The sequence below is a fragment of the Pan paniscus genome, chromosome 1 (assembly GCF_029289425.2).
Source record: "Pan paniscus chromosome 1, NHGRI_mPanPan1-v2.0_pri, whole genome shotgun sequence".
In the NCBI taxonomy this organism is placed as follows: domain Eukaryota; kingdom Metazoa; phylum Chordata; class Mammalia; order Primates; family Hominidae; genus Pan; species Pan paniscus.
Genome location: NC_073249.2, coordinates 139,635,001 through 139,646,468, shown reverse-complemented (window position 1 = coordinate 139,646,468; position 11,468 = coordinate 139,635,001). Strand labels below are relative to the sequence as shown.

Sequence of the window (11,468 nt, the reverse complement as noted above, 5' to 3'; positions counted from 1 at the left end):
ATCTGTTATTTTCTTGCCATAAAATCAACTTCTTCACTATGCTTGTTTATTACCTTAAAAAGAGTAGTTAGGGTAGAACTTCCTAAATATTGATTAACATAATTTGGTGGGATACTTACCCAACGTAGTCATCTGGATTGCTTTAACAAAAAACAAACAATAATATTCGAATAAGGCAACTATTAGAAACATTTATCACATGAAACATTTAGTGAGATATTTATAAAGAATTTTGAGAAAGACTAAAAAGGCAGTCAGTACATTCAAAGTATTATTAAATATTATCAATATTTTAAAGCCAAGATATGGTTCCGTGAAATATAGGCTTTTCGAGATGTTGAGTTCTAGGTAAACTCTTATTATTATTATTATTTTGCGACAGGGCCTCACTCCCATTTCCCAGGTTAGAGTGCTGTGGCACAATCATGGCTCACTGCAGCCTCAACTTCCAGGGCTCAGGTGATCCTCCCACCTCAGCATCCCCAGCAGCTGGGACTACAGGCACATGTCACCACACCCAGCTAAAGTTTTGTATTTTTAGTAGAGATGGAGTTTTGCCATGGAGCCCAGGATGGTCTTGAACTCAAGGGATTCACCTGCCTCGGCCTCCCAAAGTGCAGGGATTATAGGCGTGGGCCACTGTGCCTGTAAACTCCTATTCTTAAATGAAGCAGCAGGTCCGACTATACTTACTGTGCCATACACCCTGCTGCTCAGCCGACAACGCCACCACAGAAAACTGGCCCAGGACCTAACCTGCCCTTCCTCTTCCTTGGGTTTTTTCTGTTGGTAACTACTGTTCCCTTTTCTCTCCACACCTTTTACACTCTGGAATTGTTGTCCTAGACTCAAGCTTTTTGTATTCACGTTGGAGGAAACTTTGAATATCAAGGGATCTCTGTGATGGCAGCAATAAAGTTGAGCAGATTTTTAAAAATTTTCCTTCCTAAAAAGACTTTCTTCAAAAACGGTTTTGCATTGACTTTAAAAGGACAGAATATTTTTTCCTGAGAAAGAGCTGGGGCATGTTGTCTTGGAGGTCATATCAGCATCAAATAGTCTAGACTTTCTCCAGACATTAAAGGCTGCATAGGTCTGTGTAGAACCTCTGGCTGTCCATGGGAGATTCTTAGCGAACTGTCACTTGGAGAAAAGAATGATTATGATTGAAGGACATAAACGAGAAAGGAAGCTATGAACAAAGAATTTTGGGGCAAGTGGAGAAAATGACGGCTTGATCTAGGAGCAGTATGGTTCCCACATTTAATTAGGATTCAAGAAAGAAACGATTTACATTTATCTTTCTTTTCCAAAGCCCCCTACTCTTATATCTCATTGCAGATGGGTAGGATGAATGATGAATGTGTGATATCAGCAGAGGTTTCGTCAACTGTGGGGCACAATATAACATTATTTCGAGTTAGGCAATTTTACTTCATACCAGGAATATTACTTTATGCACTGTTTTTAATATTTGTTTGAAGAATATCCGAATACAGAATTTCTTTACCCATACTGAATTTGTGTGTGTTTACACGGTTTTTGTGTTTCGCATCAGTGGAAATAAAAGATTGACGTTGCTACCCACTCAACCAGGCATTTTCAGACCACAAATCAGGATGAGAAAGGACTGCTAAACGCAAAGAATGCAGAAATAAAGATTACCCAGAGGTGGCGCTGTGGTTAAAGTACACCTGAATTTTGATTACAGTGAATGTATTTACTCCCTACCTCTCAGAAGAGAGACTGTTAGCCATTATCGCTTTTGTATTTCTATAAACACACATCAGCAAATAAAGCTCTCTGGTAATACACTCCCATCCACTCCAATCTACCAGGACATGTTTAAAGACCTCACTCCGCACAGAATTAGAGCTGAAGCACTAAAACCACCTCCTAAAATGTAGGCCCTGTAGCCTAGAGCTCTGTTATTCAAAGTTTTATCCATCTCACTCTCCTTCCTTCCACAAACACCACCGGGATCCTCTGGATAATCACTCAATGATAGCTGAACATGTGTCTGGTTAAATTTCTAACATTTCCTTCAGGAATTAAGATTTCGTTTTAGTGCATATTCTTCAGGAAAAATCCTGAAAAGTACCACAATTCGTTATACATCTATGCATTATGTGCTCTATCTAAGAAAATCATTTTTAAAATGAAAAAATAAAGACCATTTGGCTTAATTCTCTCATTTGTGGATGAGAAAATAAAGGCCCAGAGACGGAAATTTACTTGCACATGACAAATCATAACTTAATTGTAGCCCACTAAGATCTTGTGTCATCTCCTTTTATTATAAATTATTTAAAAAGTGAAAATGAACCCGGGGATTCAAATGTATTATTTGTTTATGGTGCTCCTCTCCTCATCTGGTTTAATTGAGTTTTCTTGACTAACCTTCAAGCAGCATTACATCTTTTCTAAGTTGGTCCTCTTTAATCATGCCCATCTGTAGCTGTTTTCTGTGTAGGACATTTTAATTACTATTATAGTTTTAATGACTTTTTTTAAAAAAAAGTTTTTTATATGTGCACAAGGTGAATTCATCATAGCAGTGCAACTTTAAATACAAATCAATAAAATTAATTCATTTAATTTTAAGGTGCTAGAATTAAAAAATGAGTATTTGAATTGATATTTAAAATGCCCTCTACCTGACTGTATGGGCAATAATTATTCTTTCTTATGCAGCCTTATTAATTTTGATGGTTTGAAAGACAGAAATCCCCCAAATAGACACTAAAACCCTAGATGTTCAACATCTGCATTGTCTCGCCAGATTCTCCTTCAGGTTCCTTTCCTCAATCTAGCAGTACTGTGTGTAACACAATATGAAAACTTGCCCCACAAGGCTGGTTTTACTTAATGATACTTAGCAGAAGGGCTTTGCACTTTCATGATAATTTCCACCAGAAAAAGCTCTCTGGAACTTACTAACAATAATCAGGCCTAATATTAGCCTCGGTCTGGAGATTTATTTAACCTACTTGGCAGAGTAGATAAAGTCGAATGCCTAGGTATTCAAGCATCTAGGCTGTGCTTCGGCCTTGGAAAAAGACTCTCAGGCTAGCACCCTAAAAGCATTCCTCAAAACTTGATTTATACTAGAAGTGACATTTCTTACTCTCTAGAGGCTGTGAGATTGCAAATCTTGCAATTACTTCCATTGCTTTTGGGGGCTGTGAGAATTTCCGCCTCTCGTCCTCCACAGTGAGGAGGGTAGTCGGGAAAGGCTTTCTCCCTTAAGTTTTCGTCAACTTTGAAAATAAGGACTGTGCTCCCTACATCACCAGCAATTGACAAGGATCCAGGAAATGCCTGCTAGGCACTTTCAAACTCGGAAAAATGGGAGTATGAGGGAGGCTAAGTAGGCAGTATTTAGCTAGCAACTATTATTTCCTTTATGTTTCTACCTTGTTAACTAAGCTTCCACTACGGTTCATAAATCTCCAATATCGTGAATTAAAGAAACAACAACAAAAATCCTCTTCTGTGTGCGTGAGGGGATAGAAGTCCACTGCCCTAAGATGCAGGACTTATCTTCCCAAACAGGAAGAGACCCATTTCTGAGAAAGATGGTAAGTTTCCTAAGGGTCTCCTCTCAGATCGAGGGGATGGCAGTCCCCGAGGGGCGAGCGGGCGCGGGTCCTCAGGGTCCCCGTGCGCTGAGAAGGCAGGTGAGGCCCCGCCCTGCGTCTCGACTCCGGATCCCGGGTCGCGAAGGGCAGCCCAAGCGGGTCCCCGGCCCCAGGCGCCCGGGTCACTTCACCCCACCTGATTCGGGCCCTTCCCTTCTCCTCTGTCGGCCAGCTCTGCCGCCTCGCTCTCTCCCCCGCCCCCCGAGTCTCGTTTCAGTCATCCCTTTGTCCTTCCCCGGATTGGCAGGTTTTATTATTCCGCCTGAACAATCCGGCCGCCCAGTGGCTGAGGGTCGCTGACGTCGGAGGCAGAGCCGGGGAGTAGTTGGGATTTTGCTCTGTCAGTAACACATGTGTAAGAGCCGCGGAGGGAGCGAGCGAGCCGGCTAGAGGCCAGCGCCGCCGCCGCCGCCGCCGCCGCCGCCGCCTCCTCCTCCGAGCCGGGCAGCAACAGCCCCGGCAGCGGCGCAGGCTCCAGCGCGCCGGGCCCGGGCGGCCGCAGCCCCCGACTCCTGGGTGCGCCTGCCTGCCGGCCTCCGCACCGTCCGCCGCCGCTCCCGGGGCTGTTGTGTCTGCGACTGCTCCCGGCCGGAGGTGCAGGGAGCTCAGCCGAGCCGCCGCTGCCATCCCGGAGCGAGCAAGCGAGCAAGCGAGCGAGCGCGCGGGAGGGAGGAAGGCGGCGGCGGAGGAGGAGGAGCGGGAGGAGCGCGGGCGGGGGCGGGGGAATATACAAAGTGAAGCCACATTGCCAAACTTGCAGCAGCGATTGCAGCAGTTGCTGCCGCTGCGCCGCGCCTGAAGCCGCGCCGCACGGGCCGAGGGCTCCTGCAGCTGCTCGCGCGCAGCCGGAGGCGGAGAAGGACGAAGACTGAGACTGACACTTCTGCTCCCGGCCGCCCGGCACTTACGCGGGGGCCCCCCAACCCGCCCCAGAGCAACGCGATTTAAAAAAAAAAAAAAAAAAAAAAAGCCGCCCTTAGCCCCCTCCTCCCCTTTCCTGCTTCTGCGAGAACTCCCTCCCTCCCTCCAGCTCCGCCAGCCCAGGCGCCCCTTCCCTGGAAGCCGAGCGGCTTCGCTCGCATTTCACCGCCGCCGCCTCTCGCAATATTGCAATATAGGGGAAAAGCAGGTAAGGGGGCGGGTGGAGAGCTGCGGGCCGGGAGGTGGGAGAGGGAGGGAGGGGGTCGATTCGGGCCAGGGCTATTTTCTTTGGCTTCCTTCCCCTGACCGTCCCAAATTGCAAGTAAACAATACGTCGGCTTAGATAAAGCGCGAGTCTGAAACTACCGAGGCCGGCCTGCGAGCTAGCGCGGAGGGCAGCCCCGGGCCGCCAGCTTTGTAGCGGTTCCTGCTTACAAAAGGGCTCTTCTTGGAAATGGGGCTGGTGGGGACCGTAGAGGGGGTGAGGATATTTCTAGTTCATAAGGGAAAGGCAAGGGGTGCTTAGATGAGGATTTTAAGTATGAGAAGTAGTGTGTTTGGGGGGGTGGGGGTGGGGATAGTCACGATACCCCCCCTCCCTTCTAGTAAACACTATTTTTGAAACAGTAGCAGGAAGGATCTAAGTGAGCAGGATTCGGTATTGCTGGTTCTTTTAAAAAAATTCTTCTTGGCTTATAAGTCTTTTGTTCCAATCCAGGAGAAATACGGTGAATCACCTAATTAAAATCAAGACATGAATTAAGCATCCATTTTTGTACTACAAATTGCCAGCGTTACGTTTGTCCCTCCCTTGGTCTCCATTAAAAAACACCAGAGACGTTGTTAAAGGGGGGCAGATTTTGCCTCTAGCTGCCAGTTCTGCTTTCTATTTCACTGACTATCCCAGGACCTAAATTGCTTGGCTATGTAATTACTAGAGTATAAGCCTATTTAACTTAAAAGCTTTCTTTTTTTTCTTTTTTTTTCCAACTCTAAATGAAACTTGATGAGGGCCCGTCCTTAGTTATCAGGGGAGTCAGTTTCTGGTCAGTCTTCTTGATTCATCTCTTTTAGATTTAATCAGCATTAAGGTATTGCTTGTCCTTAAGAGCTTTAGCTAATGGGGTTACTGGATGCTTTTCTCAGTGTAATGTTTCCTTTTCAAAAAAAAAAAAAACATATATATTTACCTCTCACTAAAGATGGGGGCGGGGAAGAGCTTGGAATCTCCTCCCTCTCTCTCCTTTTAAAAAGGAATTCGGAGCGATTAAAACGTTGGGGGAAACAGTTTAAAGACCTAGGGCAGGAAATGCAGATTCATTTGGGTTAGGGCTGAAATTGTAACAAAAAGCAATTCCTCGAGTAAATGCATCAGATAAATCAATTTACATAAAGGTATGATGCATTCGGATAAATGCAATGCTAATGGGTTTTAGAGTGGTCCTGTTTCCAAAGTCTCAGGGTTTTGTTACAGCTTAATTGGTGCAGTTCTTATTCTGGTTTATTGTGCGGTCACTGGACACACGTTCCGGGACTCTTTCGGAGGAAATGTGTTTAAAATCGGCCTATTTAAGGAACCCGAGTCCTTGTTTCGTTCCTTCCTCGTTTTTTTGCAGCAGCCAAGTTGGGCCGGGTACAGGCAAAGTTCGCCTTCTTCTGAGGTATCAGCTGAATGTCTTGAGCAGATAGCCGGGAGCCTCAGGGGGAGCCCACACTCTCAGCTTACAGAGGACAAAGACAAAACAGGCTGCTTAATTGGCAGTAAATAACTTGATCTTTTTACAGAATAAGTGACTAGAGGAACACTAGGACTTTATTGGACTCGGGATTGAAGGCAACAAATTAATCGGTTTAGGCTAAGCTTTATAAATTGATTCCTATATTATATCCCAGTTGCATCTCTTGTGGCATTCATTAGAGTGGGGAATTCTTTTTTAAAGCAGTTTTTGGTGACAGCAGGACGGGCTCGAATTTAACTTGTGCATCCCTTAATGGTGCCTTCTCGCACATTATCTGTAACGCCGCCCCCCCCCCCCCCGCCCTTTGGAGGAACAAAGCTTTAGCATTTAAATTGCTGATCAAGGGCAGATTAGTGAGACCAAAGTGGAGAGTGTTTGTATAGGAAGTTAACAGGCATCCTAAAGTTCAATGATCTATTATTCTTGCCTGTGTCCTGAAAACCCAGAGAAAACACTCATTGATCTTCAAAATGAAATGAGATTTGGAACAATAATGGGAGATGGCGGTCACCACAATGGCATGTGAAAGGTGCTGCTTAAAATACGAAAAACCAGTTTCGCAACTTTACACACTGCACCCACCCCTCCCGTCACCTTGCCTTCCCTCCCATCACCACGCTCTCCGTCTCCCGTCTGCCGGTCCCTCCCTCGTTCCCTTTCGGAAAACCGAACTATTTCCAACTTGTGAACTGCAGCTGCACTTCCCGGGGCAGAACCCGGGAGGGAACGAGGCTCCGGCGGGGCCGCCGCCTCCCCACTCCTCTCGGCTCTGTCCCGGGGCCCGGCGGGGGCTGGGGAGGGGCCGGGCGCGGCGGTGGGTGGGTTTGACCCTCATTTGCTGGAGGCGGGCGGCGGAGGAGGGGAGGAGGGGGGCAGTGGGCGGAGGCGGGGGCTGGGAGGAGGTGCCGCGAGGGGTGGAGCGCGCAGCGGAGCCTGGTCTCGGAGTTTTGACAGTACCGGAGCTGAAATTGTCAGCGGCGGCAAGCGCAGGAAAGTTGAGAGGAGCTCGTGGCCCCAGAACAAAGCTTGAGAAAAGTAAACAGGCGGCTGCTGCCGGCGAGCCTCCCTTCTTCCCTCTCCCCCTCAGCCTCCTTCCCGCCCTTGCCCTGCTGTTTCCTTCCAGCAGCTCCGCGGGGAGGAGGGGAATGGGCTTGCTCTCTCTCCGGCGATTACTAACTTTTGCATCGCCCCTGTTTTGTCTTTCTCTCCCTGTCCCCTTCCCGCCCTCTGCAGACCATGGTGAATCCGGGCAGCAGCTCGCAGCCGCCCCCGGTGACGGCTGGCTCCCTCTCCTGGAAGCGGTGCGCAGGCTGCGGGGGCAAGATTGCGGACCGCTTTCTGCTCTATGCCATGGACAGCTATTGGCACAGCCGGTGCCTCAAGTGCTCCTGCTGCCAGGCGCAGCTAGGCGACATCGGCACGTCCTGTTACACCAAAAGTGGCATGATCCTTTGCAGAAATGACTACATTAGGTAAGACTTTGCTGTCTTTCCTGGAGATGGGGGGAAGAGCAATGGCAAGGCCAAAGGTTAACAGGGTTGTGAGGAAAGGAGTAGGCGTCTATGGGGAGTATGCAGCCTTCACCTCAAAAATCTTCTAGTTGGAGGAATTTAAGGGGTTCAGGAAGCATGTGTTAGTCTTCCAATATCTGATGGCAAATTGATGGCAAATGCCATACTAAGTAAAGACCATCTGGTGGGACTGGGTCATTAGATGTGCAAAGGTTGAGCACCCTCTGGTCCCAGAGTTTAAGTAAGTGGTCAGCCTCTACTGGACTTCAGGCTAAAAGCAAACATCCCAAGCGGGAGTTAAGCTGCATTCTTAAAACAAGGTAGGAACTCACAGAGGAACCCAGAAACAAAGGTTGACTTAAAAATACAAATGTAGTTAGTGAGAAATGATTTGTCTATGGCGATGGCTTATTAACGATATTTACATAAGCATCTTGAAACTTTTTTGAGTGGAAGGCTGTGATTCGTTCTTTGTGCTCCTTGAGAAAAATGCTAATTATCCATCAGTTTAAAGACTTGTAATTCTTCTTATAGAGAAAAAAAAAGCCCCAAGAAATAAAACCTGGTGGTAATGTTTCTCTTCATACTGTTACTCGGAGGCTTGTAATAATTCAGTTAGTGTGTGGTTTGCGATGTAGAATTTGCAGTTTTTTTCAATTGAAGCATGTTCAGGTTTTGGGTTTTTTGTTGTCGTTTGTATCACTGCCCTTGATCCCCAAAAGAGATTTAGAAAAAGGCTATAGAATTATACTAATCTTGCATTTTAAAGCAATGTATAGGAACATTCATATGTCCATGTAAGCAGTCTTTTCCAACAAGTTGCAGTGCAATTAATGGAAAGAATTCAGGAGGTCAGGTGCCTATAGGATCTTTTCAGGTGAACTCAAGCTACTTAAACTCATTAATTTGAAAGGAGGCATTTGAAGGATTACACATTTAATTTGAGTAAATGGTTTGATAGACTGATGCACATGAATGCTTCTAGGAGGTGTTCTGTTTCAACATCCAGTAATTAAAAAAAAAACCCACACGCACACAGTTGATACTAGAAAACCGCACACTTTTAAGAAGAATTTCATCCTATGTAAATTTGTCCTAAACCTTTTTCTTTAAAGTGATTAGTAGAAAATTTTTTTCTTTCTTCAGTGTGGGTAAATCAGTGGATGAAATATTTTGTTCAAAGTTTAGCTCCATTGTGATTCGCCTTACCCTGCGACTAACATTGCAAAAGATCCCAGTGCAGTTCTGAGCTGAGTGTGGATATGTTTACCCCAGTGATATCATTAGTGTAAGATGATGGAGTAAAATGACATTTAGTTATTTTGATAATGCAACCTGTGTCGATTCTGCTGGCATCCTCAATCAGTCCAAGTAAAAGAAATACAGGAAGGGAGAGGGCTTTTATTTTTAAATTAAGATGGCAGCATTAATTTCACTAAGTGTTCTTTTAGAAGTAAATGTTGGAAAATCAGCGGGAACATGGGTGTAATGCTTTCTGGTCCTCATTCCAAGTAATGCCATGAGCTTTGACAGTGCTGTAATTAAATAGAAAGCAAAACTGTGGTAAGAAAGGAGTGTGGTTTGAAGTGGAAAAATTGACAGTGCTGTTAAGATTCCGTGAATGGTACAGATTCATCTCTTCTCCGAGTGCCTTCAAAAAAAAAAAAAACGAAACAAAAAAACCCCTCGCTTCTGATTACAACTAATTAAAAAGAAGATGGGTCCGCTTGTATTCCCCCAGGACAAGTTTAGGCAAGTGGCTTCCTGGGAATTGTGTCCATTCTTTTCTCTATTCTTGGGGCCAAATGTAAATGGCCTTTTGGTGTTTTCCTGTGCCCTAATGGAGCAATGGAGGATGTGTGCCCAGCCCTGAGCCTTAATTAATGGCATCTACGTTCTTACTTCCTTTTTTCCCTCTGAATCTGGAAACTGGAGCCAGGCTCGCTCTTGAACTACATGCTACCCCGAGGACCTTAGATCTTTCTAGGAGAGATGAGTTCTAGCTCAGTACGAAATTGATGGCCTCACACTTAGCTCAGGGCTCACCAGCAGCTGAGCGCCCCTTCCCCTCCAATTTAAGAGATTACTGAAGTCTTCCTTCAGTGTTCCTCTCTCAGCCCATCAAGATGTCCAAAGGGTGGGAAGGTGCAGACGTTGCTGTTCCTCTCAGCTACCCCCTCTCCAATGTCCCTCAAGTCCACTTGTTGGAGGAGCTTTCAATGCCGCAGGGACCGCTGCAGAAGAGTGGAGTAATCTGCTTGCCCGCCGCCAGGTGAAGGGGACCCCTTGGTCCGACTGAGACCACATAGCGATTTACTGAGGGGCTTTTAAACTGTCTTGACTTTGAGGTTGTGGTTTTTTGAAAACAACCAAGGTCTTGCTAAAAAGCTGCGGGAGAGCTGGGAAAGGCCGGCCTGAGCGCGGGGGAGGGGGCTGCAAGATGAGGGGGCGCTTTCACCAGTCCCCTCCCCCTCCGCGGCCAAGTGTCGATGGGCAGAGCTGGGCTTCTGCCTCCTCTCCCTCCAAGATTTCAGATAAAGCGGCTGCCTTGCTGCAGCGAATCCGCACAATTAAAAGCTTTAATTAGTGGCTCCTCCATTTTCTTAGTTCTGATGGGCTTTATCTAATGAGATCTGGTCTCTGGCTTAGATCTGCTCCGAATGACGTGTCCGCAATGAATGAGAGCTGCGTCGCAAACAAAACATTTAATTAACAAAATTGGCCTCTAAGAGAGGGAGGGAAAGAATGAAGGGGGGGTTGTAGAGCGGAGGGGGAGGGTGGATCTTAAAGGGACCAACGCCTGCCTGGCCCCCCCATCTTACAAAAATAGGGGAATCTTGGGACTGCCCCTTCCCCCACCCCCGGCTCCCGACCCCTCAGCTCCACCCAAGCGCCCCAAGTAGCTTCGGAAACTCCGTTTCTCTTCCTCGAACCCTCTTTCCTCCACCCCCACCTCGGGCCCGAAGACTGGCGCGGAAAGTGCAGCGAGAGGAGGAAGTTCGGAGACCGCCGGGTGGGGCTCCAGGTCCGGGGAGGGCGAGGAAACGCGCCGGAAGCCAGGGTGGCGGTCGTCGGCTGGCCCTCGCTCCCTAGGCGGCCAGCACCCGGGCCGGCGCCGCCCGAGGCCGCAGCCAGAGCGCCCAGCCGGCGGGCGGTCTCGGGCCCACGAGGGGGCGAGCGCAGGGCGGGAGCCGGGCGAGCGGGTCGCGCTTTCTTTCCCCGGGCTCCACTCGGGCGGTTCACGTGGCGCCCGCAGCCGCAGTGAGCCCGGCGCGGCCGGGGGTGGGGGGGCCTGGGGCGAGGGTGGGGAGAATTGGTAGTTGGTGGTGGAGGGTGTGTTTGGGGAGGGGGTGGCGTTAGGAATGGAGGCGCCGCCAGACAGCGAGTTCATTTCCCTGGTAATCAACAGCAAGCTGCTATATTCAGAGAATGCTGTCCCTTTAATTGAACAGGCTAGGTAATTAAATGGCACTTTTCCAATAGGACGTGCTAGGTAAATCTAATAGTTGGTTATTTAATATCACTTTGAAGTCTGCCCACTCAAGCACAATGACAGCACAGGAGCATGTGAACTATTAGCTAGAAAAAAAAAAAAAAAAACAGGATCTCAAAAATTAATTAAATCGCATGCAATTTAGGGGGAACGTTTATCTTGA

The 11,468-nt window shown here is 47.4% G+C and overlaps 2 protein-coding genes across 3 annotated transcripts in view; one reads left to right on the top strand and one right to left on the bottom strand.

Moving 5' to 3' along the window:
• Positions 1-4,442: 4,442 nt before the first annotated feature.
• LMO4 (LIM domain only 4) overlaps positions 4,443-11,468 on the top strand; it is a 16,701-nt gene continuing 9,675 nt past the window's right edge. Inside the window, exons 1-2 of one of the 2 annotated variants that reach the window (XM_063600011.1) lie at positions 4,443-4,770; positions 7,535-7,773. In XM_063600011.1, coding sequence (XP_063456081.1) covers positions 7,538-7,773 — 236 coding nt within the window. In that variant the 5' untranslated portion in view covers positions 4,443-4,770; positions 7,535-7,537. The remainder of the gene's footprint in view (positions 4,771-7,534; positions 7,774-11,468) is intronic. The other variant, XM_003805309.4, reaches the window with a different exon arrangement.
• Positions 7,779-11,468, bottom strand: part of LOC117975160 (proline-rich protein HaeIII subfamily 1-like) — a 6,533-nt gene continuing 2,843 nt past the window's right edge. Inside the window, exons 1-2 of the mRNA XM_034934218.3 lie at positions 10,766-11,468; positions 7,779-10,497 (exon numbers count right to left, since the gene is read on the bottom strand). The exon at positions 10,766-11,468 is cut by the window's right edge and continues 2,843 nt beyond it. Of these exons, the coding sequence (XP_034790109.3) occupies positions 10,432-10,497; positions 10,766-11,203 (504 nt within the window). The 5' untranslated portion in view covers positions 11,204-11,468 and the 3' untranslated portion in view covers positions 7,779-10,431. The remainder of the gene's footprint in view (positions 10,498-10,765) is intronic.